Source organism: Balaenoptera ricei, chromosome 10 (genome assembly GCF_028023285.1).
Source record: "Balaenoptera ricei isolate mBalRic1 chromosome 10, mBalRic1.hap2, whole genome shotgun sequence".
In the NCBI taxonomy this organism is placed as follows: domain Eukaryota; kingdom Metazoa; phylum Chordata; class Mammalia; order Artiodactyla; family Balaenopteridae; genus Balaenoptera; species Balaenoptera ricei.
The window spans coordinates 10,079,716-10,106,901 of NC_082648.1; the positions used below are offsets into that span (position 1 = coordinate 10,079,716).

At 43.4% G+C, this 27,186-nt stretch overlaps 1 protein-coding gene across 7 annotated transcripts in view; it reads right to left on the reverse strand.

Annotated features, from left to right (window-relative positions):
• The window catches only part of DUSP16 (dual specificity phosphatase 16), an 84,619-nt gene that overhangs the window by 38,410 nt on the left and 19,023 nt on the right, over window positions 1–27,186 (reverse strand). For 6 of the 7 annotated variants that reach the window (XM_059935327.1, XM_059935321.1, XM_059935323.1 and 3 more), the window contains 2 exons: window positions 7,714–8,303; window positions 6,583–6,721 (listed from right to left, as the gene is read on the reverse strand). In XM_059935327.1, coding sequence (XP_059791310.1) covers window positions 6,583–6,721; window positions 7,714–7,941 — 367 coding nt within the window. In that variant the 5' untranslated portion in view covers window positions 7,942–8,303. Of the gene's footprint in view, window positions 1–6,582; window positions 6,722–7,713; window positions 8,304–18,024; window positions 18,094–27,186 lie in introns of those variants that run through there. The other variant, XM_059935328.1, reaches the window with a different exon arrangement.

Here is a 27,186-nt window from a genome sequence, read left to right on the forward strand (position 1 = left end):
GTGTGAGGAAAGGGCAGAGAGGCAGCAAGACAGGGTGAGAGAGCAGGGAGGCGGCTCCGGGGGCAGGTCTGAGGGGCTGATGTGGGCCTGAGTTGGAAGCAGAGCGCAGAGAGGCCAGAAGACAGATCTGGTGGCCAAGAGGTGACAGGTGTCACCGAGCCTCCAAGGGCCCCCAGGCCAGCCCAGCAGAGCACAGACTCGTCCTTCCAGGCTGAAGGGCCCGCACAGCCTGACTGCACTTGCTCTCGATTCCCCTTCCTCCCGTCACAAAAAGTCCACGCGGTCTCCTGGCCGCCTCCTAAAATCTGTGTTCACTCCTGACATTTTTAATTATGTCAGTCCACAGAGGACCCTCCCCACCCAAATCTTACTCATTTTTCAAGGTTCGATGAAAATTCCACCGCCGTCCTCAAACCTTCCCCAACTCCTGCAGGCGACACCGAGTCACCCCTTCGCACTGTGACACACAGCTCGACGCGCTGTCATCTGCTTCTATTTCATCCGCTCCAGACGTGCTGCCCCAAATTAACCGAGGGGTCTCAAGGGCAGGGGCAAGATGTGCACTCTTCCAGTACCCTATCCCCCAGGCCCACCCCGGGGCCCACCCAAGGGAGCCCTCGAACCCTGTGAGGCCAGCTGAATGGACAGGACACAAATGACATGACCAGCGCAGGGGAAGACTGATGTCACCACTGTCACCCAGGGTGCTTCTGTGTAGCTTGTGCAAAATGTCAGGGTGAGGAACTGTCTCGAGCCTGGTCTGCAGTCCATTTGTTAAACAGACACAGCCTCAGGCGTGATGTCTTAGCCACCGGTAGCTGGGGAGTGACAGAGCTGGCTTGTTACCACACAGGCAGGTAAGAACTGGAGAAAAGACGGGCTAGATAACCTCATGCAAACTGAGAAGCAGAGCCAGCAGCTACACGGCAACCAGTGGGCGAAACGGCACCTATTTTTAGTCTGTTTTCAGTGGCTCTCACCGCAGCTCTTTAAACACAAGGAGAGCCAATTCCTGAACAACTGTAGTACTTTGACTGGACTCCATTAACGTCGATCTCTTTTACCAGCTACTACAGGACCTGAAATGGGATGATTGAAGATTTCCCTTCTCTAGACACAGGGACAGAAGAAACGCCACACTGGATGAGAGAAGGCGTGATGACAACGGCGCTCACAGCAAATCCGGAAGCGGGAAGATCAGGTTCTGCCCTGCTTCCATCGGGAGGGTAACTGGTTCCACTGAACCAAAGCTGCCCATTCATTACACAGAACTGCTGACTCAATCTAGACTCCAGTTAAACTGAAAATGTGTCAAGAGTCAAATACATTTTTATTCACTCCTAGCTCTAACTACAGTAGCAACTCTAACTCAAAACAAAGAAATACGTCTTTGGCCTTTAGCCACAGCAGACATTAATCTAAGACCTCAGCTGCGTTCAGAGACGAAATGTTTCTAAGAGCCCTCAGCACTGCGTCTCACACCGACTCCAATGGTATCCTTCTATCATTATCCGGAGTGGTATTTCGGCTCAGGACAGAGTAGACTTTTACTTGATGATTCCCCCCAGCTGAAAAAATTTAATGCTTAAAAATTTTATATACAGTCTATTTTTATACATTGCTTCTTCCATAAAATGTGAAGTAAGAATATGACTCTGAAGTCCACAAAGAGGCTGAGAGAGAGCTACCACAAAAAGCACAGGCCTGATCTGAAGTGGGCACCCCCTCTAGCCTCCTGAGGGAATTCCAGAAGACTCAGGAATTATTGCAGACAGGGGCCTGGGCGCACAGTGAGAATAGTGAGAGCTGGGGAGAGTCACGCAAGGGCTCTGTTATTTTCCTCGTCTGTAAATGAAAGGGCTGAGGTCTGTGATTCAATTAGGGTTTTTTGCTGCAGGGCAATCCTGTGCCTCATCACAGGATAGAAATGAGTGCTGTAGAATTAGCAAACTTTTGTGGGTCCCTTTTGCTTTTACTCAGAGTTACAACAGCGAGGAAAGAGAAGAAAATAATAGAACAGCAATCTTTGTTTCTACTAAATGAACCCACTTATTCTCTTTTCTCTATGTTAGCACACGCAAAAAAAGTCCAAATTCGGTGGTTTTTCTTTTTTTCTAATATATTTATTTTCAATCTGGCACCCTTAGAAATATATTGATAATAGACAAAGGCAAGTAAAATAAAGTAATATAATGAATAAAGGCCAAGAAACAAGATTCTTTTTTAGAGAGAACTAGTTTTCTGAAGGTTAACAAGACCAAAAAAGTTGATCAATAAGTCAAGGTTGGCAACTGTTTATATCCATCAATGATGAGGGACAACTTTCCAAAGGGATCCAAGTTCATTCTTTTTGGCTAAGATGAGGCCACAACTCATAGTAAAACCCTTTAATCCCCGGGGGTGAAACAGTGCTATGGTTTAATCTGGCTTGGTTATTGGGAGACTACTGGGAGACTTATTAATGACTAAGCAGGATAATCAATTTACTTTTTTTTTTTTTAAATAAATTTATTTATTTATTTTTGGCTGCGTTGGGTCTTGGTTTCTGCGCACGGGCATTCTCTAGTTGTGGCGAGCAGGGGCTACTCTTCATTGCGGTGCGCGGGCTTCTCATTGCGGTGGCTTCTCTTGTTGCAGAGCATGGGCTCTAGGCACGCAAGCTTCAGTAGTTGTGGCACACAGGCTCAGTAGTTGTGGCGCACGGGCTTAGTTGCTCCGTGGCGTGTGGGATCTTCCCGGACCAGGGCTTTAACCCGTGTCCTCTGCAATGGCAGGTGGATTCCTATCTACTGTGCCATCAGGGAAGTCCCTCAATTTACTTTTAAAGTACAAAAAAAATTATTTCAACTGTTCTCAATTCATAGGGATTCAAGGGCTTGTATCCTCCTATGAGTGGCACTAGGTTTTCTAGAGCTCGTAGCTCCTCATCAAAGTTCAGGATTTAAGCCCTGTTTAATTGTACTAGTGTTTTGTTTTGTTTTTTGGCTGCGCCACGTGGCTTGTGGGATCTTAGTTCCTTGACCAGGGATTGAACCCAGGCCCTCAGCAGTGAGAACTCAGAGTCCTAACCACTGGGCGCCCGGGGAATTCCCTGTACTAGTGTATTTATTAGATCTTAAAATCATGTTGAAATCTGCTTAAATGGATGGAAACATTTTCGTATTGGATACTTTTCCCATAACAGCTATATTTTTGCTCTTCCTGAACGAAGACAACTTGCAAATCATTTATGTCAAAATGTCCTCAAGTTTTCGCTACTCTTGCAGATTAGTTTCATCACTGTTTAATATAACCACTTACAAACTAAACTAAATGAATAAAATAAGTCATATGAAATACAAATGGTATAAACCTACATGCGAGCTAATGTATATTTCAGACATTTATTGAAAACTGAAGAAGTGCTAGGACTTGTGGGGAACACAGAGATGAACAAGACATAGTCCTCGGCTTGCAAAAGAGAATCCAGGAGGGGGGTTAAGCTAACAACTGAAAAAGATACACGACAACGTAAGTTTAAATAAGATTTTAAGATAATAATCAAAGACTCGCATGTGGCATATGGCTATCAAATATTAATCACTTGGTTTAGAATACTGGCTGGGCTTAAAAAGAGGGACAGTTGATCAGTCAGGGGTCAAGATCGCTGGCTGAGTAGGCCCACAGATGTGGCCAATACAGGCCAAGTTCATTGCAGAACCAGGTTCTGAGTTTCAGGACCGGAAGGCTTGGGACCCCGGCCTCACTGATAGTCAGCTGTCCAGGTGGCTTAACAGGACCCCTTTCCCTGGCGGAAGCTGAAGTCTACCAGGCTAGCCTGTCCCAGAGCAGAACCTGCCGTCCCATATGGAAGAATTAAGCCCACTGCGCGCCAGTGCAGCCTCCCCGAACCCGACCCTCTCCCGAAAGGGAGTCTTCATCATTAATGTCCACGTAACTAGGTCCCACAGGTAAGTCTGGGTCTCCTCTTGCTTGAGGAAAAGGGCTTATTAAGATGCTTCCTCTATCAGTTCCTCGGGGAGGTCCTCTTCTTCCCCTTCTCCAGAGTCACTCCTCTCTAGGTCAGGTGGCCCTGAGAAGGTGAATGGAATTCGGGCCACAATTCTTCACTCCATATACTGATATAATGACCATAAAAAAACCATCTGACGTATTTAATACTTTCTTCCTGAATAATCTCAAAGTAACTGAAAGCTCTAAAGTGATGGAGAAAATTACTCCAAGAAACCACTTTGTCTTTCTATTATCACATCCCCACAGGGCCGACAAGCATCTGTAACTGCTGAAAGCATCAGGGGCAGCTTGTAGTGAAACTTGTCTCCAGCGACCCTGTCATTTCCCGTAGCACCTGTGGGACGCTAGCACGCTTTTCCAAGATCAGTTATTTTCCCCGAAGCAAAATATTTAAGAAACACATGTTGATATGTCCTTCTACCCCACATCCCTGGGACGTCCTCTGAGCAGCTGCTGGACCTTGGCAAAAAACAAAAAAACGAAAGCAAAAAACAAAGCACTGCCGAGAAGTGATGGTCACGCCTTCCCCAGCACTCTCTTCTACCAACTCTACTTCTCTGTCCACTCTGAGGACAGGCTCACTAACCAAGGGAATTTCCAACCGGTCAGAAGCTTTCGGATGGCTGGGAGGCTTTTAATCATCCAGAACCCTCTCTGAGGTGCCCTAAGAAATCTCGCTGCTCAGAAACTCCCCAGCAAGGTCATTCAGTCCTTGAAGCCACCTTCTAAGCTAAGAAGAATACAGGATTCTGGGGTGTGCATGACGAGATGGAGCTGTGAACACACATATGTGGTTCTCGGAGCTGCCTTGACGGGCTTTCGTTTAGGCCTAGGACCCATTTCCTGTACAAAGTGGGGATGCCAGGGGTTCTGACCAGCACCATCCCACGTATCCCTAGGGCTGATCTCGATGGTCAGAATGAGTCCTCTTCCTTCCTTCCTGCCCAATAAGCACCCCTCCCAGAGCTGCACATGGCTGGAAAGAACCTTCCACATAACAAGGGAGAGCTTCTCGGGAAAGAGGAGAAACTACTTGAGTAACTAAAACTCGAAATGAGCTCATTCCTCCAGAAGTGTCTGCCTGGCCAAGCTGTTGGGTCAGAGCCCCCGTAGAGAAAAGCGTCTCAAACAAGAGCAAGCAGGGATAATCTCTTTCCGTCTGGGTGTACCCTCTTTAAGAAAAACCCTGGTTCCGTCGATAGGATTCCAAGGTAAAGTCCCTCCCAGTGGCTCCAAGAAGCATGACTGCGTTCCTAAACTCAGCAACCGAAGTGAGTGGAACTCTAATAACTGTTGTCAGATTTAACACTGTTACACTCCCAGTAAAAGACCATGCCTACCAACAGATACAGAACCTAATGCTATAATTCTCCATTACAGAGTTCTGAGAACTACGTTCTGAAACAAGCTGGCTTCCCTTTAGGACAGAATTGCGGCACAGGTGAAACGTGTGCCAACAGACGACCTGAAAGTGACAGGTAACTATGCTTATTCTTTGAAACCAGGAGCAAAAGCCGATGAGAGAGAAATAAAGACACAGAAGTCTTATTTAAACCTTCAGAGAGTTTAAATGTGGTAACAAACCAACAACTGATTCATCCTATTCTCTTACAACTGAAATGTCCATAGTCTAACAATCAATTGCCAGTAACATCAAGCTCACTGGACTCTCCTTGCAACAAAAGACGAAAGGTGCGAAAGTGACAATATCTGTCAATATTTTGTTTTTCTTAGATCAGATTTTTAAAAGTGATCTTGCCGATCACTGTGGCAGAATCTGCTGGACGCAGCGGCTTTGTGGTAAAGGTTACTGCGCATTGTCAAACTGTATTCCCTGCTCTGGGAGCCAGAGTGAGTGAAAGGGCTTCAGTACTGTCTGCCAAACAGGGAAAGCAAAGGATGAACAGTCTGCTTTGGAATTTGATGAGATGGAACTCCCACACCACCCTCCTTTAGGGCAGATATAAAATAGTTAGCCCTTTCCATGCACTTTATAAAGTCAGCTGGTTGCTTAGCATTTGCAAGTTGAGACTTTTTTTAGTTGTGAAAACAAAACAAAAATACGTAAGTTCATTTAAAAATTTTCCCTCTAATTATTGGAAGAAATATTCTGCACACATTCTCTTTCTATCTCATTGTACATAATGTCCAGGATGGGTGATCTTATCGCTGGAGTCCACTTCAACCAAAAATGTTTAACAGGGGTTCACACTGAATACTGGACGGGTTCTCTCCTTGGGGGTGGGAACTGAGGACAGGAGCTGAAATGTAGAGCATTCGGTGTTTGTAGATCTATACAGGCACACAGATCTACACAGCACTTCTGGCTAATAAATACCAGATGAAGAGGCGTTTGAGCTAAATCAAAAATACACTGACCAATGGGGAAGAACAACAGTATTCAGGTTAACTAGAATAGTTACGTCAATCAAAAGCTATAAATAAGTCATTTTACACAATGACCTCAAAGTTGCGTCCACCTAGCGTGCTTCGAGCTCGTTGTGGAATCCTGCTTACTCACAGGCTCAAGGAGATTCCGAGTCCTCACAGTTCTACCACAAGCCTTACCTGCAAGCAGGTGAACAGAGCTGAAGCTCCTCTCCAGTTTACCCAGGAGTACGGTGAGAAAGCAGTCTGAGGCCAGAGAGGCCACATCTTGGGAGCTTTGATCGTAAACTACAACCTTCTGACTGCAATCAATGTCGACCTAAAATGCAAACGTGAGGCTGTTAGGGAGGAAGGTGAGGAGAATAATCCCATATACCTCTGCTGCTGAAGCAAATAACTGCTTCCTGTTTTCCTTAATACTCTGAATAAAAATGAGATGTGGTCAATTTACTGGATAAACCAACCATACACATGGTTTAAATGTTTGTAAAAATCAACATTTACGAGGCAAACTTGATGCTATTTCTGGGTAATGTGCTCAAAACTCCTTAGTTTTAAATCCTTAACACGATAACAGGGTAAAAACATGTACAACAAAATAACACACAAAATAAACATAACGATCCCTGAACTAAAGAAACATTTTAAATGGTTTCTACTCAGTAACAAATCAGCTTTTCGTAAAATTAAAGCATGAACTCATTTTTATTCCTGAACAAAAGAAATAGCCTTACCTACCACAAAGCTGACATCCTGGTATCCTGAGAAAACCTTTCCTTGAAGATCCTTAAATTCTGACCATTACCTTACCTTCCCACAAATAAAAAACACTTGTAATATAATTAGTTTCTACTTTCTTTTCAAGGCACTTGAAAAGAATGATTTCCTTTCAGTACATTTGTAAACAACATAAAACTATGTATTAATGTATTAGTTATTAATAATATACATACAATATTATATATTATTATATAATTGCTAATAATTGAGTATTATAATATACTGTATTAAACATAACTTTTTATTTGTGTTAAATTAATAAAACAATTTTTAGCATTAATAGGGAAACATAGCACTTGATCAAATAAAAACAAGTTAAGCTTTCTGTGTAGTTTAGAAATATTCTGAGGTGTGACAGTGTCTACAATTAGTGAATTATTCTGAGGTGTCATAAGGTATCAAAGTTTAAAAAAAAGCAACCAAAACTTCCTCAAATTACTTTCTCCCCTTAAAAATGAGGCTTCATTTAAAATGATTCCCCATTCAGCATGTCCATTTATTTTAAAAAGGAAAAAAAAAGCAAGCATGTACCTTATGTTTGGCTGAGTGCTGGATGAGCTCTGTAATTAACACTTTGTCCTGTTGCAACCTTCGCTTCATAAGCTTGGAGCAGTTGATATTAATGGCTTCCAAAATGTGGGACGTATTGTATTCCACAAATGGCCGGCTATCAATTAGCAGCACTTTTTCCGTTCCACTTTCCAGCAGAGCCACCAACCTCTCAGTAACAATTTGAGTTCCAATCATCTCATGGGCCATGACAACAATAAGTCCCCTTTTCCCACCTCCTCCTTTAATTTGCCACGATGATGTAATGGTGGTGTGCTCAAAGGCTCAGCCACTCCATTGTACTGAGATGTATGAGGTCAGGCTGGTGGCGACTGGCAAGAGGAGAGTTAAACCCATTTTCAGCAAGAGCCCTCCAAGTGAATGTCTCTTTCTCTTTCCCGTTGATGTGCTCTCGCAGAGGCCTCCTGCCACAAAGCAGCCCCTCACGTTTGATTCATAAAGAGATGACTGGAATAACCATTCCAACAAAAGATGCTTGGGGCAGCCCGTGCATTACATCATTCTTTACCTCTGTTCCCTCGCTCCAACAGCTTTACACGGGGCTGAAAAGCCTACATGGAGAGAGAATGACAGACGGAAAACAAAACACGGGGGTCAAAAAGAGAAAGAGCATCGGATTAGAGGGAGTGTATGATTCATAATATTTACCCCATTAATCTAATTCCATACTTGATGCACTGTTTCATGTGAACAAACAAACAAAAAGGACAAGTAGGTATGGCTTCAGAAAACGTACTAATGATAATTCGCTTTCACCGCAAAGTATAAAAACTCAAAGATGACAAAACAAGACATAGTCGTGAATTATATATTATCACCTGGGGGCCCAGAACTACTTGACTTACAGTATGAAATTAAAAGAGCTGTAAAAAGCCAGTGCAAGTATTTTTATTCCAGATGGGTTTCCTCCATTTTATTTGCTTATTTCTTGAAAATAGCACAAAAAAACCACCACCTAACATCAGGTTAGCAATCTGACGTTATCAGGACATAAAAATCTTTCCTGATGGCTTGAGAATTACTATGATAAATGGAGTGTGTGTGCTGTGAGCATTCCTTGAAACTACCCTCAGGAAGAAGAGGCAGGAAAACGGGAGGTTCTGTCAATTTCGGCTGCCTTTTAAGGAAGAGGAGGGGCGATGACTGATGCGCTTGTCACACCAAGTGCTGAACCAGCTGCTGGGGGCCTGTAAGGCATCCACTCTGCCCCAGGCAGACTCACAGCTAAGATCCTGGCCGGTCCTCCGCTTCCAGGTCTCTCTTTCTTGTGCCTCATTTTTAAGAGACTCACTGATTCCCCGCCTCAGAAAATCTCACACCTTAACCTTGGACTCTAGGTCAGCAACCCAGGCACACGAGAGCCCTTAATACTGGACCTGATGCTTCCTTATTCTTGCCAAACTCCTAAGATAGACCATTTCCTAGTTAACACTAGTTGGAGTTTTGTGCCCATAGCTTAAGCCCCGCGCCCTGACCTCCAATATTCTCACGTTCCTATCTCCCCGGTCCATCTCTGCTTGTAGGAAATGCCCTACTACATAAAACTAGATGTCCACTGTTGGCATTCGACTTCTAGAGGTTAAACTACTTGATGGCAGACGTTTTTGTATTGTATTTCTTACTTCCACAGTGTTTTGCACATAAGATATTCAATTTACACTGTTACAAGTTAGTAAAATCCTCCTTGCTCCAAAAATGACTTGATACTGAATTATTCATATCTGATTAACTGATTCTGGATGAGGATGATAGACCCCCTCAAACATCATTGGGTCCTGTTTCCTAATTTCAGACTTACAAATTAGAAGCTGAAGCATGGAGAAGTAGGAGCAGGCAGGACAGAGAGAGGAGTGGCCTTGCCCTTTACTTGTTATGTAGCTTCGGACAAATCATATTAACCTCTCTGAACCGCACTTCCCTCATCTCTAAAATGTACATATAATATTGGCCTTGTCTCCTCACAAAGTTTGTTTTGAGGATGAAATTATGTCAGTTATCTAAAGAGAGTAAGCCAGAAAGCAACTAGTCATCACACAGAGAAAGGAGGAAAAATGCTGTAAAGATGCCAGTGGTGAACAGAGCTGCCTTGCATCTGGAATCTGAAAGGCATCCCTCAGCAGATAAAGACGGGGCAATCCCATCCTGCTACAGGCCGGCTTCAGCCGGGCTGCGCCGCTTCTCACGGAGCCGGACATCCACGGAGTTAGAAGGCACCTGAGAAGCCAGCTCGTCTACCCTCACATCTCACAAATCAGCTCCACATAATACATTATTTGTCCATTTCGTATCTTCAGGATACGAAGGTATTATTTTTAGTACAGCTTAACGGCAATGAAGCACAAAAGTCATCTCTACCTTCGACTGAAGAAACCAGAGCAGAGAATCTTGTCCTACTCAATCAACCAATGCACGTTCGCATAGCACCTACCCAGGGTATTTCTGACTCAAGTCCTGACTGCCCGGTGACCCAGTTCACGGCCACGCAAGGTCCCGGGCTCAGACGGCCTGACTCCCTCACCGGGGCTCCCACTCCCGGGTTACCCTGTTTTCCTAAGAACCTGTCCCCACAATGAAGCTGCACTGAGACAGAGTGACGTGACTTGCCCACGCGGGAGCCCGGGCAGCGCGGAAAGTGGAAACCCGAGAACGGGAGCAAGTGGGTGCCAACAATGGCCTGAGTCTCTGGGCCCCATTGGCTCCTCTCAGTGGTGCAAACCGGGCAGGACAAAGCAGTTATCTGGGTTAGCAGATCGAGGGACAAAGGGAGGGAGAAGACGGCAAACGTGCAAACGCTGAGTGAGAAAGTTCTCATCTTTGCTTCCCTCCAGCCAACTCTCAGAAGCCCAGATCCCTGAAACCCAAGGCAGGCTGCGGCCAACAGGTCCACCGGGAAGAAAATGGTCATTCCTCCCCAGAGAACCAGAGTCAGTCGTTCTGGATAGAAAAAGACCCTTTCCCTGACCAAGAAGAGGTCTGGTCAAAGTGACCCTGACATGAGGATGTAGCTGAAACAAAACAGTGAAGGTGAACTGAGGATAAAGTTACGCCTTTCACATTGTCCTGCGGCCAGCTGGAGCCCTCTGACAGTACCTTCATGCAGCACCTTCACGTCTGATGTTCTGAGGTCCCAGGTGACTATGGAGGAGGCCGAGGCTGCCAAGGGGCTGTGGAAGGTGAGGTAACAACAGCCTTAAACCTCGTTCACTTGCAGCTACAGAATTCTGGGGAAGACCTCATCCTAAGCTACAACTCTAATTTAGAAATTTCTCTCCATTCATTGTTCTTTCCGAAGAAGGTCAACACGCTGAGATCAGGGACACATCTGTGATAGTTTTGTTCTCGGAATCTTTTGCATCAAGTAGGATTTAAGAGATGACAGGAGAATATTTGATAGTTGGCAGCCCCAACAAGCTCATTTTACCCCAAAATCTCTTCAAGAAGTCAGAAGGCATACGAATTTTTAGATGGAACAGGGGGGCCCAAGTGCATATAGCAAAGCCCAGGGCAGGCCAGCTTTGCTATTTACCTATTTTCTTAGACAATTTAAAAAGTTTTAACTAATTTCTTTCTATTTTTAATAAGAGTATAGTCACACGGCTCAAAAAAAAATTAAAAAAAGAAAACTGTATACACACTATGAATATGTATACTTTATCCATCCAATGTTTGTCCACTATATTTCAATAAAGCTGTTAAAATTGCCATTATATTGAAAGTCCAACAAATACATTTAATTGAAAAAAATGAGCACATTGAAAATCCTTCTCCCGCCCTTGTCCTCCATCTGCCCAGGTCCTCCCTGGCCCTCTAACTGGTAAACACTGTTAATAGTTTCTTCTGATTTCTTCCAAAGATTTTTTTAAATGAAAATAGAATAAAACACTATATATTCTTTTCCTTTTCCTTCTCTGTTCAACTGGATACACAGTACTGTTACACATCCTGCTTTTTCTTTCACTTAAAATACTCCAATTTGATTTTTTCCAAATCTAATTAGAATGTGATACAACCTATATATCCATGGGTCTCCCATACATGCACTTTTGGAAATCTAAATAAAACATGTAGAAATACTTAACCTTAAAAGACAACTCCCAACCATAGTTCAAAAAGAGTCATGCACCACAATGTTCACTGCAGCTCTATTTACAATAGCCAGGACATGGAAGCAACCTAAGTGTCCATCGACAGATGAATGGATAAAGAAGATATGGCACATATATACAACCATAAAGAGAAACGAAATTGAGTTACCTGTAGTGAGGTGGATGGACCTAGAGTCTGTCATACAGAGTGAAGTAAGTCAGAAAGAGAAAAACAAATACCGTATGCTAACACATATATACAGAATCTAAAAAAAAAAAAAAAAAAAAAGGTTATGAAGAACCTAGGGGCTGGACAGGAATAAAGACGCAGATGTAGAGAATGGACTTGAGAACACGGGGAGGGGAAGGGTAAGCTGGGACGAAGTGAGAGAGTGGCATGGACATATATACACTACCAAATGTAAAATAGATAGCTAGTGGGAAGCAGCCGCATAGCACAGGGAGATCAGCTCGGTGCTTTGTGGCCACCTAGAGGGGTGGGATAGGGAGGGTGGGAGGGAGGGAGATGCAAGAGGGAAGAGATATCGGATATATGTATATGTATAGCTGATTCACTTTGTTATAAAGCAGAAACTAACACACCACTGTAAAGCAATTATACTCCAATAAAGATGTTAAAAAAAAAAAAAAAAAAAAGACAGCCCCCCCCTTTCCTCTAGCATTACACCCAATCGGCCGTTTACCTGAGGACCAAAAGGTTGAGGAGTAATTCACGACAATGTGCTCGAAGGGTCAGCAAGCTGCTTTATGGCATCCTAATGGGAGAGTATCCTCTGGAGCTACTCTGACTCAAGAGAAATTTAAAATGTGACACTCATGTTCAAGGAAGCACGAAATTTATCTCTTAAAGGACAACCTGCTGCAACCTGGGCTGTTCCCACCCAAAGAGAGGGCGGCACCACAAGTTCCCTGTATGGAGGCCAAGGGGCCACTGAAAGGTCAAGGCCTTCAGCCGTGTCACTCTACTGCCACTCTGTCCCTGCAGACCTCACGGGCGCTGTTCAAGGTCTCCCACCTGGGCCGCCCTCCGGGCTGCCTGGCGATCGTGCTGAGGGAGCCCTGGACCACAACGCTACCCAGGAGATGGGGCTGGGGCAGCAGAGACTCTCTTCTCAAGAGAAGGGTGATGGGACGTCCCAGTCCACCATCGAGGCAATCTAGGAGGCAGCCGGCCCTCAGAAGACGGCGACATAACCCTTCTATATACATACAAGAGAGTCTTCTATTTAAAAAAAAAAAAATAAGGGAGGGAGATGCAAGAGGGAAGAGATATGGGGACATATGTATATGTATAACTGATTCACTTTGTTATAAAGCAGAAATTAACACACCATTGTAAAGCAATTATTCTCTAATAAAGATGTAAAAAAAAAAATAAAAAATAAAATTAAATTAAAAAAAAGGTCAGTATTTATCGTACCGAAGACTAGTAACCTTAACCAGGTCCACTAAACAAATATTTACGAAGTATCCTAGTTTCAGAAATAAAGGATTTAAAAGACTTTATTTATGAAGAGATGGAGAGAGGCAGAGGCAATATATGAGTATAACAAAATACACACATCAGGGAACAATGTGGGCAGATCCCCTAAAGAAGGGCCAATTGTGGTATATTTTACATTTCAGCAAACAATTTACGTTTCCTATTTTATAACATTTAATATTGACATAAACTGTGTAAGAACCTCCCACCCTAACATACAATATTTGAAGTTTTTCTGTGTAACTTACGTTTGAGATTCCATTCGGTTACCTATGGAAATGCATCGATGACTTTATAATGGAAATTAGGAGAGTGTTACTTGTTCAAACTCACTCTACATCCAACTTCGCAAGAGAATCAATGGACTAAAGAGTACCACTGAATTAGTTATGTCGGAGAACTGTTAAGTCTAAGGCTATTTTGATGATCAACTTAATTAAAAGAACGAAATAAAGCTCAACTGGCTAAGAACCAGTATTTGCCATTAGAGTAATTAGCTGAGAGGAAAAGTGTTTTGTTTTGATTGCAGCCTTTACTTGACTTGTAGCCTTTAAAGCTAGTGTCCAACCAGCAAATTTTTTAAAGATTGAGGTAGTTTTTAAACGACTGGTAAGCGTCTCCCTCCTCTTCTCAGATGAGGCGTTATTCTTTTCGACTTCCCAGATACGATCCTGTCTTCTCGGCCGGTCACACTGCACTGGGTCTATTCCACCAGGAAAGAGGTGAGGCCGTTTCTCGCACACGATTCTCCCTCTGGGGCTGTCGCTGGCACAGCTACCCCGGTGCCCACATCAGGGCCCACGGGCTGCCCCCCATCCCACCCTCCAGTTCCATTTTAAAACCTTCCTTTTTCAAAGGAATTCTCAGGAGAGGGGAAAGGACCCCAAAGCTGTGTCTGCTTTGTTAAGTCAGGACAGTGACCGAGCCTTGTTTGGTTGGGCTTCAGCTCAAGCTCAGATTCTCAGAGAATTTATGGAAAGGTTATAATCAGGTGAGAAGTTTAAGACTGGCTTGTAGTTTAGCTATTAAACTACAAGCCAGTCTTAAATTTTTTTTCCTCCAATAAAGCTGAAGAAATAGGCAACAGGATACACCAAACAGGCTTTCAGCAGAGCTTTACACACAGACTGTTAATAAGAGAAAAACTGAACAAATCAAAAGGGAAAAAAGAAGGCCATGATGTCCGGAAGCAAGAGCATCTTGGACTCTGACCATTTTAATTCCACACTGATTAAAGCTACTCTGCCTCACACGCTGCGGGTTAACCCCGACAGAAATTCTGAGGTCTGGTATTTGGTAAAATATATGCCATAAAGAAACAAAAACAAACCCAAAAAACCATCCTCACCAAAGCCAAGAAGGCAATACGAGCTTAATGCATTTTTCAGTCACCTATTCCTGCCCTGGCCATATTTTCTTACCCCAGCATAGAGGACGCAACCCGACTAGTGGTGGCGATAATGGGATAGAGGTTGCTTGAATCACTGTCTAGACAGAGCTAGGCATGGAGACAACATTTGTCAGCACTGGAAAAATCCAACAACTGCCTCTCAGCAACTCGCAGCACTGTAGGAAGAGCCCGCTCTTATCAGAGGCTCAGGTTGTTTACACGCATCTCAAGGATCCACAGACAAAGGCTGCAAGAGTAGCCATCCCTCAGAGACTCAATACAAGGCCTCTGCTTCCGACACACACCAGCCCAGGCAGAATCCAGATCTGTGAGACGCCTTCCCCAAGTTTCTGCTGAAGAAGCGCACTGCACTCTTGGAACCGGCTCAACGGAAGCCTCCTGTTTATGGTCACCTGCTCTACCAGCTTCCCCCTCCCTGTCCCACCTGAGCTCCCCGCCCCACTCCACCCCCTCCCCCCTCCTCCCCTCCTCTTTCCTGCCTCCACACCAGTTATCCATCCCCGACACACTCCTGCCCCAGGGCTCCCTCACTTACCCTTCTGCATTTAATGCTTCCTCCTGGCACCCTGCCTGAAAACGACGGACTCTACCCCCCAGAAGCAGTAGTCTTGAGGGGGTGGGAATGAAGGACCCCTGGATAGAGTAGCTGGCAAGAGGAACGTGGCCAGAGGCTGGTTTAATCTGAGAGCTGAGGAGAACCCGTTGTGGAAGGATATTTGCAATAAAGCTGGGCTGGAGGCAGGGGAGGAGAGATTCAGAATGTTAGACGGGGAATAATTAGTACATCCTGGTTTTCCTGAGCATCTGTCAGGCCTACTGCCAACTCATTCAGTCAACTAACAAATGGTTATTGGGCACCTAATAAGTGCCAGGCACTGCTGTGGAAATGCACCAAAAATGAGCGAGGCAAAAGCTCTTGTCCTCCTGGAATTTCTAACTGAATGACGAGAGATGCATAATAAACAGCAACAACAACAAAACGTGTCGTATGAGAGATGGTGATCAGTGCTACGGAGAAAAAATGAAGCAGGGAAGGAAGAAGGATAATGGAGGTGGAGGGGTTAAAGTTTTAAACAGAGTAGTCCGAGAAGTCCTTGCTCTGATGGTTAAGTAAAGACCATGAGGGAGGTGGAAGATGGCTACGTGGACGCCTGGGAGACTAGTTCTCTATGTCAGGGCTTGAGGTCAGTGAATATGTTGACCAAGGTAATGCTGAATTGGGCAAATGCCAGGAAAAGATGTGGCAGGTGTTCAGTCTTCCTTCAGAACTGTGGTTATATCTTTTGGAAATGAAGCATTTTTAGTCACTTGAACTTTTAACTTAAGCGTAAAATACACACACACACAAGAAAGTTTAGTATAGTTTCTTCCTTAAAACTACAAAGGAAGAAGCTGTGGTTCCTATGTTAGTGCATTACTTGGCAAAGAAATAAAAAGAAACACTGTAACAAGAAAGATTACTATTAATGCTAATTTAATACAATTCTTCCAACTCCACAAATGTGTAGTACCTAATAACAGAATCTTGGCTTTATAACATAGAATGTAGGAAAACATCAAAGACATGTTGAACAAGATGCATGCTTGAATAGAGCTATACAACAAGGAAATCATTTAAAGGAGGTTTACATTAAAATAAAGAAGAATGCTTTCAAGGAGCTCTCCTTGTCAGAAGGTGTATCGAATCCTTACCACAAGGCCTTTGTAAGAGAGGTTACTGTACTCAGGGGGTAGGTGATCCTAATATAAACTTATCATCTCTATCCATGCACCACAGTTAGCCCACCTACCCCCAAACAGCAAAATTCCACTATATAACAGGTGTACTTTCCTGACAAAGAGCTAAATTACTAAAGATATTACGACCAAAGTAAACACGACCAACAATGAAAGATAATCATGATATATAAAGAGAGTAAAATCAAAGTAGAGAACAGTAGGTAAAGCAGAACCTCAAACACCTACATATATACAAACACACAAACATATATATTCAAAAATGTCATAATAGTTTTGCTTGGGTAAAGGTTAATATTTATTACATTCTTTTCTTTCCCATAGTCTTGGAAAGTGCAGAACAAAATTAGAGAAAGGGCACGACATCCACGCAGACCCGGGTCCGGGTGGCTCTAGTCCTCCTCAACAGCGCTGTCAAGAAAAGTGCAGGCTGGGAATTCCCTGGCAGTTCAGCGGTTAGGACTCGGCGCTTTCACTGCCTTGGGCCCAGGTTCGATCCCTGGTCAGGGAACTAATATCCCGCAAGCCGCATGGCACGGCCAAAAAAAAAAAAAAAAAATGTACACACACACACACACACACAAACAACAACGACAAAAAAGTGTGGGTTTGGGCAAAGCAAGAAGATCAACAAACACAATATAGGGAAGCTGATGTTTACCCTCAAGGTAAAAAGCTGAATCTCTACTTCACAAAAGGACTTACAAAGGATTATTTGAATAACAATAATTTGTTTGGGGGGGGGTGAGAAAAATTAAATTTTAAATTACACACTTGTGACTATAAACCTGGACTTTTAAAAAGGGTCAGCTGAGGTGTAACTCTTTTAATACAGAAGGGTTTTTTTTCCGTATACGAAGGACTCGCAGCTAGCTTTCTAATATATTCCCTAACGCTCTTAAAATGTATTTCAATTTATAAAGTTTCCAAAACAAACCTACCTAAAGCATCGCAAATGAAACACAGTGTGACCTTTACTCCTCTCACTGGAAAAGCACAAATTCTTTTAACAAAGTCGCTAAGCGGGCCCGTCACTGTCCTCAGCTCCTAAATAGACGCACACAAGACTTGAACAGATTCCAGGCGTGGCCTTCAAGCCTGGACCACACCTGCTTCCAAGGCCCTGAGGCTAAAAATAACCCTGGGGCCTCAAAAATGGGACACCAGCCAGGCCAGGGGTAGCTGCCGGCCCCCTGCTCAGCTCCAGTGACCACGAAAGCGGGAGCTACGAAGCTCGAAGCTCAACAATCACAAAATCCTCCACCACTGGCTCCTCCTGTCTGTCTCTCTGTGCCAACCACCTCCATCCCAGGCCAGCTCAGTTTCTTTTCCCCTTGATGCCAAAACCAAACCAACCCTAGGAACTTAGAAACAAGTGAGGTTTTATGGTGTATTGTTTAAAAAAAACAAAACAAAACAAAACAAAAAAACTGTGGACCAAGACTCAGGAGACCTTGTTCCTAAGTTCAGCTCCTCTACGAAGATGCAAAAATGTCACAGCAAGAGTCACATCCTCCAGCCTGTTGTTTCCTCACCTGTCATTACGTAACATCTAAGGATTATCTAAGGATATGATGAGATCGCCCGTCAGCGCATCTCAGGTCTTCGCAAGTTGCCCTGACGAGGAAAGAGTAGCAGTGCTGATGTGATCACCGGGCAGTCCTGTTGAGGAGTTAGTGTGCATCCTACAACAGACAAGTTAAAACGGGTAACTCCTGGACAACGGCTCCGCAAAAAGCATGGTGAGCAGACAATTTCCTTTGTGGTGGAGGCTTTCCACTGCTCCAAGACAATGACTCCCGCTTCCCTGCCAGCCCCGGAGTTTGCAGGATGCCCCTCCGGGACTGTTACGCTACCAGGTGCGGAAGGAAGAAAGGGAGGGAGGCCGGAGGAGGGGCAGAGGAACGGGCAGCGGCATCGCTGTTCCCTCCAGGCTCCCGGGCTAATTTAAGTCGCTGCATCTGTCTCCACGCTTCCCCTCCTGAGGCCCGGGGAGTCACTGGTGTCAGGAGGCTGCACCACAGGGCAAAGCGGGTGACAGGGCCACGACCTGGGCCGAAGAATCATCGCGCCACAAGATAGAAGGAGAGCAGCCCAAGATGCTCCCGAGATGGGAGTCCGACTGTGCCCTGTCCTCACCTGTAGTTACTTTTTCCGCTTTGTCCTTTCCACCTTCTATCTCTGTCCTATAATTTGGCTCTAACACACATCACCAACTGGCAACTTCTGTGCCCTTATTTGTGCTCAGATGCTTTGATGTTTCTTTCTCACTCCCTCTCTCCCTTCATATTCACCTTGATTTCTCTCCTTGGTATTAAAACCGAGCCTCTTCCTTTCTAAGGTTTACCCCCTTATCATTAATCATTAATTTTCTTTTTCGGGGGGAACTGCCAAGGCCCTACATGTGTTGCTATTACAGTGAATAGTCATAACTGCTCCAGACTGCTTTGACACAGACATCCGTGGATTCAGGTGTTTTGTCAACCTTTAAAATCTTTTGATTATTTGTTACCTTAGAATAAAAAGTTTTATTTCGGAGGAGAGAGGTAAAATTTTCCAGTGAGGTATTTCGTACGTGGTCATACTGAGTAGAGATGATTACTTCGGGATCTTACGTTTTCACTAGCCCTCAAATGCCCTGATGATCTAGTCACTAAAAGTTAAATCCCTATGTAAACCTCAGAGGAAGACAATACAAACGCTCAGTGTCTTCCCACTAGCTCATTTAGAAACCAACAAGATCTGAATTATTTTGTAATGGAGAGCTCGGGTCTGAGGCAGGAAGCAAGCGCTGCACGTGTGGACAGAGCTGTCTTCATCCGGACTCTGCCGGCACCTGTGTCAGCAGCCTCCCCGCCCACCCTGCCTGTTTCCTCCACCCCCAGCCTTGGGTGAGCGCAGACCCCATCCGGAGGACCTTCCAAGAGAAGGCAGAAAAGGCAGAGAGGAGACCTAAACAATGGCCAGCCTCTTATCTCAGCTCCCAGTGGCTCTATTGGCTAATTTTTAAAAAAGGATTTCCCGCACAATTTGAATAGCAAAATAAATAGTAATGGATTATAACCCACAGAATAAAATAAATAACCATGAGTGCCAAAAAAAAAAAAAAAAAAAGGAATTTCTCACAAAACACTTGCTCTATGATGAAAGTTTGAGAGGATGGTGTTTCTATTTGCTATTTTTTTTTCTTTTTTAATAGGTTGTTCTGTCATCTTAACTCCCTCCATCAGTTCCGGCGTGACACCGGTCGGGTTCCGGCATGCCGCATGCAGCAGGGAACACCTTCCTACCAAAGCCTCACTGTCCCTCTCTGAATAATACCAAAGTCTGTATTGGTTTAAGTTAAATTAACTTAGATGTCTAAACCAATGCAGGGCACTGTGGGAAAAACAGAAGAGATGGTAGGTCCCTGATGTTAATTGGTTGAGTAAATAGTTTTAAAAAATGACATTTGGACAAACACAAAATGATAATGTGCTGGCAGATGTACAGCAGGTCAAAGAGGAAGGCTTCCTAGGGTTTTGAAGGAAAACAGGGACATGAACTGCCAGAGAGAAGAGGGAAGAAAATTGCAGGTGAAGGAAATGCAGAAGCAAAGGTAGAGGGACGGGCTGTGTGCAGCTTTTCCCGGCCAGAGCACAGACTGCATCAGCGAGTAACAAATAAGCTGGTGAAGCAGAAAGGGCCACTGCTGATGCACCTGGACGTCTACAGCCATCTAAACCACCGCGAGCTTCAGGAACGGAACAGGAGAACATCACAGAGGAATGTCTGTCTCTCTGGGAGCCTTGTATGGATTGAAAGGAGAAAACAGGAGAAAGGAGACTAACCAGTTCTTACCTTTACAGTTCTAGTTATCTGAAGATGGGCTCTGCCTAGGAGGGTGACTGTAAAATCTGACAGGAAAAGAAAGATCCAAGAAGCTGGGATGGTCAAAATCCAAGGCAGCATGCTGGGCACAAAACACCTTTATTAAAGAGCGTACTTCCTGACTGAAAGTGCCCATGAAAAGGGCTGTTTAGACTTCATTATTGTTATTCCACCATGAGAACATCATCTGAAAATATCTCAATACCCATTCTGTCCTTGCTTCAGATGAACCAATATCAAGCAGAATGAGCAAAATGTACAAGTTCAAGTTTTACTAGTCAGGGCCTAGTGAGAAACCAAAAGAATCAGACATAGTAGAAGGTCAAAATTATGTAAAGCAGAATATAAGCAGAGGTGAAGTCTGATGTTGGCATTATGGGTGACTTGCTCCTATATATTGAATATTTTTCGGTAATTTCCCAATTTTCCATTATATATGAGTGTATATGTATATAAAACTTTTGCAACAGAAAATTAAAGTATATAGTTTTCATCAGTCATAACTCATGTCATTCTCATGCTGTTCAGAGAAGAAGATTTGGAAGTCGAGGTACTGGGGCCTATTCTCTGCATTAGCTAAGTAAAAATTATTTTGTAGGAATCATTAACCAAAATAAGTTTTCATACAGAATCATGGGATTTATCCAACAGTGACTTAGTAGTCTGAAACAATTAAAGAGATTTTTAAACTGTAATTACATATCCCTGTGACAACCATGCCCCAAGGCACATGGCATTTGAATGTATTCCAGACAAAGCAATAAAGTATATATGGTTAGTACAGGGCAATGTTCCTTTTCCAAATGTAACCTTCAGTATCAAAGACCATATATTCAAAATTAAAATTAAAAGCAAAATGATTACAAATACAGTATGCCTGCCACAAGTGAATTTAGTATAAAGCAGACCACAGGACTGTCTATTAAGTAACTCACTGACTTAAAAACCAAAATATCCAATTTCACCATCTCATCTAAAATGTAGTCCATGGCATAGAGCCTAAGAATAATGTTCATACAGCTCTACTGTTTTATCCCTCTGCCTAGATTCCCAAATAGGTTTAAAAGAAACCTATCACATTTGCTATCAACACACGTAAGCATCAAAGAGCACTAAGTACAGTGCAGCCAATGTTTAGTTTTCTCTCCTGCAAATAGTGTTTGTTTTTCTGAATTCTAGGATTGTGGACTTTAATCTGTAAAACTACAGGAAGAAAAATGAAATGGGTTAGTAGAATAGACATGTGTTCATCTACTGAGTGCCTACTATATTCAATTCCCTAGAGAGCAACTTCCCACTTTTGTTTAATCACAAGAATTACTTAGGAACTTGATTTAAAAAATATGATAAAAATAATCACCCAGGCCCCACCCCTGAAGATCGATTCTTAGGGTTTGGAGTGGAGACTGTGAATCTGTATTTTTGACAAATGCTCCAGAAGGTTCTTAGGATTGTTTTTAAGTACATCTTTAAGTTTGAAAAACAATGTCCTCAAGACACATTTGGGGGACTTCCCTGGTGGTACAGCGGTTCAGAATCCGCCTGCCAATGCAGGGGACACGGGTTTGAGCCCTGATCCGGGAAGATCCCACATGCCGTGGAGCAACTAAGCCCACGAGCCACAACTACTGAAGCCCAACTGCCACAACTACTGAAGCCCGCGCACCTAGAGCTCGTGCTCTGCAATAAAGAGAAGCCACCGCAATGAGAAGCCCGCGCACCGCAACAAAGAGTAGCCCCCGCTCGCTGCAACTAGAGAAAGCCCGCATGCAGCAACGAAGACCCAATGCAGCCGTAAATAAATAAATAAATAGATTAAAAAAAAAAAAGACACGTTGGGGTCTCTCAATGTTCACATTCAATGAGTTATCAAGACCTACTGATCTTCAGTCTATCTCACCTGGAGGACAGAAAGGTGTGAAAGCTGTGTTTGAACTGAACATATTGGCAACAGGAATTGCCAGTAATGGAGGAATGGGCAGTCAGCCAGAGACCATCCGACTCTCACAGCTGAAGCAGGATGTCCATTTAGTCTAGTGCATGCCTTCTGGTAGGTTAATAACATCCATTTACAAAATGCGAAGTATTTGCCCAAAGTCACACAATTCGTCAGTGGTGGAACAGAAACTAGAGTTTCTATGAATAGTGCTTTCCGTAACCCTACAGAGCTTAATCAAACATTTTGCAAATTTTAATAGGCTCCTGAAAGGCACAGAAAGCAATAGATTTCAAAAGATGAAAAATAACACACCCTTTTAAACGCCTGATGCATGTGGCTGTGAAGAGAAGGGGCCTCATCAAAAGGCCAGCCCGCCACACAGTTACAAATAGCCACGTACAAAGCACAGAACCAAGCGACGAGGCGACAAGCCTTCACAGAACACTCACGAAGACTGAGCAACCCTGGGAGCAGAAGCTGGTCTGCTTCACTGAGTCACTGTGAGAACACAGTAAGTATGTGGAAGGGCGGTACTTTGTAAATTGGAACATGGACTAAAAAGCTAATAACACAGGATGAATGGGGAAGTATTTTGGCTAATACAGTATTTCTGAACCTTGGCTGCATATGAAGTCACCCGGGGAGCTCTTAAATATCCTGAAGTACCTCCGACCAACAAATCAGAATCCCTGGGGAGTGGGCCTCAGGCATCAGTATTTTTTACACAAACAGGTAAAGGTGGATTCTTTACCTCTTCCCAAGGGTCACAAAAGACAAGCCACTTGCAAGGCAGAGTTTAAAAGGGAGCAAAGGAGAAATCTGGTCATGCACACAGTGCTGTAACTCGTCTGCCCTATTTCTTGAGGTACATGTTTTATAACATCTGCTGGGAGCCTGGGGTGCTGGATATATTATCAGGTAATGGATCAAGTTCTCAGTGTCGCAGGTTCTCTAATTCCAATAATAATAAAGGAACACAGTTCACTTATGACACCCAACAGAAGGCCACAAGGATATGCTGGGGCACAGAACCCCACTGTGGCTTAATCAAACAGCTTATGGTTGAAGCAACCCAGTTTCCAATCTGTTTTCACTGTGTTTTAGAGGTAGATGTATCAAAAAAAAGGCTTTTAAAGGCTGGGAGGAGACAAGGTAGAGCTCAGTTTTCACCTGTGTACAAACAAATGCAAGTTAAATATCTCCGCCCAGGAATTTCCCATTACTAAGGGCAAATCACCACTACAAGGGCAGACAATCTTTTGTAATTCCTCTCTCTAGTCCAATCCTGTAAAACTTCATTTAATAAGCTGATGACGGAAACCAAGATTTGGGCCTCCAGCCAAACAATCTATATTATATTAAATAAAGGATATCCCCACCCTTCTCAAGGTTGTGCCAGCAATTTCTTAAAAAAAAAAAAAAAAAAGGCGGCATTCAACCAAAGTCAGGAGTTTTTATTCACAATACACCTTATTAACATACAGTAGAAGAAACTAGACTAGGAAGTGTTCACAGGCTGTCTCCTCCGAACAGTGGGTCTCCCCGTGGCTCATTCACTGAACAACGCTTTTTTGAACATCCAGTCTGTGCAAGCCTCTCTGCTCAGGTACCTCGGGGGGACACAGTTGAAGACAATACCATAGAAATAAAATTTGTACCCAGGCCATCTGCCAGGCTCAGCAGGATGGGAGGGCTCCGAGAGTAAGAGGAGGGAGGACTTCCAGGGGTGGCATCTGGAGGTCAGCAAGGGGGCGGTGATGAATCTCACCAGCACATATGTCCCTCTGGATGTTCTCCTACCCCAGCTCCGAGGATGCCACACAACCTGTATTCAAGGCCAAGGGAAGTCTGGAGGAAGCGGGGACATCACCAGCCAGCAAAACCTTCTACAGATTCTGGAGGCAACCTCTTTTCAGCTGGTCCTTGAAGGCTGGCTGTTTCCTGCCAGGCAACCCTTAACACAGACTCACCTTCAGGAGGCAGACAAGTTGCTGGTTGTCACTGTGGCACTGACCTAGCAGAGGGGAAGGGAAGGGAGGGGAGGGGGAAGGAGGTTCATCTTCCTTCAGACCCCAGGTACGCACAGTACCCTCCCCCAGCACAAATACAAACACAAAAAAGAGAAGAATGAAAGGGAGGTACCCGCTTTACAACTCTGACAGTTATCTGACAAGATTACACTGACTTAACTTCTGCCCAGCAGCATCTCTTGCAAAGTGTAAGCAGGAAGAATACAAAAGAGGAACTCATTAAACTTAGTCCATTTTATTGGAAGGCCCAGTAAGGCAGGCAAAAGGCATAAGTTCTCAGGAGCCAGGCCATCTAAATAGTTGTAGACAGAAGTTAGCTGTCTAGACCCACGGTCCTCAGGCTTTTTAGTCTACACACCACTTGAGAACGACAAAACTGCCTGGTCCACGTCTCCCTAACAATTGTTTCTCTGACTAGTCATCCCTCAGTAACCACAGGGATAGGTTACAGGAGCCCTCACGGACACCAAAATCCTAGGATGCTCAAAGCCCTTAAATAAAATGACGTAGTACCGTGAATACAGTCAGCCCTCCACATCTGTGGGTTTTGCACGTGGAAACTACTCGTGATCCATTACAAACCCTAGAGGAAACAATGGCCAAGAAAGTTCTGCAGAGCACTATAGTGAGATATGAAGCCTAGATCAGAATTTAGATATGAGTACTAAAAACATGTACACAAAAACCCGTACAAGAATGTTCATAGCAGCATTATTTATAATGGCCCCAAAGTGCCTCAACTGATGAATGGATATGCAAAATATGGTCTATATCCAGACAACAGAATATTACTCAGCCATTAAAGGGAATGGATTTGATACCAGTGACAACATGGATAAACTCTGAAAACATTAAGCTAAGTGAAAGAAACCAGACACAAAAGGGGGGAGGAAGGAGATGGGGAGTGACTGCTAATGTGTAAAAGGATTGTTTGGGGTGATGGTTCAATAGCGGTGATGGCTGCACAGTTCTGTAGATATACTAAAACCACTGATTTGTATACTTTAAAAGGATAAATTTTATAGTTGTGAGTTTTATCTCGATTTCTTTAAAAATATAAATTTTATGGTATGTGAATTATATCTCAGTAATTTTTTTAAAAAAGACAAAGAAAGGCCAAGGAACTACACCAAAGAAAAGGAAACTAAAAAAGATACATGACAAGTAAATGCAGTATCTGATCCTCAACTGGATCCTGTACGAGAGGGAAACAATGCTATGAAGACTGCTGTTGGATTGATTGACAAGATGGGAATACAAATGGTGGACTGAACAGAGATATTAAATCCAGGCTAGGTTTACTGGGTTTGACAGCTCTACTGGGGGTAGGAGAATGAACTTGTTCTTTGGAGACCCACTGACGTGCCTGGGGACAGAGGGCTATGATGTGTGCAAGTTATTCTCAAATGGGAAAATAAATCATGTATATATGTGAAGAGAGAGGGCAAGTGATAAAGCAAAGAGAGCAAACTATTAATAGTAGATGCTGATCTATTTTCTCTAAGTGTAAAATTATTTCCAAACAAAAAGTTTAAAATAATTTACACATACTGTAAGATCCAAAACTTCTACTTTCAATAAATTATGCTATATAAATATACTTGCTCAAATACATTTTATGTGAAATATTGTTCACTGAAACATTTTGTAATTATAAAAAGTCAGAAACAGTTTCAATGTCAATGAATGATAAATGGTCTAAATATATTATATTCCATATAGCTCTAAAAAGAAAGATGTCTATATGTACTGATATAGAATGGTTTCCAATAATATATTCTTTCATGAAGGAAAAAAAAAACCAAAACAGGGATACAGGAAGAATGGGTTTATCCCTAGCCACAAAAGCAATAAAAAAAAACTCAAGAAGCCTAGGAATGTCTTGATTTAGTCAGGAAAGAATTTAAACCTGTTCTCTATATTTATTTATGGAGCTAGTTATTTGTATCTGTAGATACAAATAATTTTCTCTCTTACAACACTGATAATATGAACTTTACTAATGAAAAAAAATACAATCTTGGATGCCGTTCACTCCTATGGTTAACTCAAAGTATTTCTTTTAACAAACTTTTTTAATTCAAATATAACATATATTCCAAAAAGCATACAAATCATGAATGTACAAAGAACTTTTACAAAGTTAACATACTCATATAACTACCATCCTGATCAAGTACTAGAAGGTTCTAGAAGTTGGCCTCATATACCATCCCATCAACTAATCTCCCTCCCTAAAGGTAACCACTATCCTGACTCCTTACCCATATATTAGTTTTGCTTGTATTTTTAAATAATTAATTAATTTATTTATTTATTTTTGGCTGCGTTGGGTCTTCATGGCTGAGCACGGGCTTTCTCCAGTTGCGGCGAGCGGGGGCCACTCTTCGTTGCAGTGTGCGGGCCTGTCATTGCGGTGGCTTCTCTTGTTGCAGAGCACGGGCTCTAGGCGCGTGAGCTTCAGTAGCTGTGGCACGCAGGCTCAGTAGCTGTGGCTCACAGGCTCTAGAGCGCAGGCTCAGTAGTTGTGGCACACGGGCTTAGTTGCTCTGCGGCACATGGGACCTTCCCAGACCAGGGCTCGAACTCGTGTCCCCTGCATTGGCAGGCGGATTCCTAACCACTGCGCCACCAGGGAAGTCCTAGTTTTCTTGTTTTTGAACTCTTTTGTGTCTGAACTCTTTTACTCAACATTATATTCGAGCCCATGTTGTTGTCAATAGCAGTAGTTTTTCCTGTTTGCTGTTCTATGGTATTTCACTGAATATACAACAATGTATGATATTTCTCCATTCTTCTACTGATGGACCTTTTGGGTTGTTTCCAGTTTGGAGTTATTATGAATTATGCTACGAACA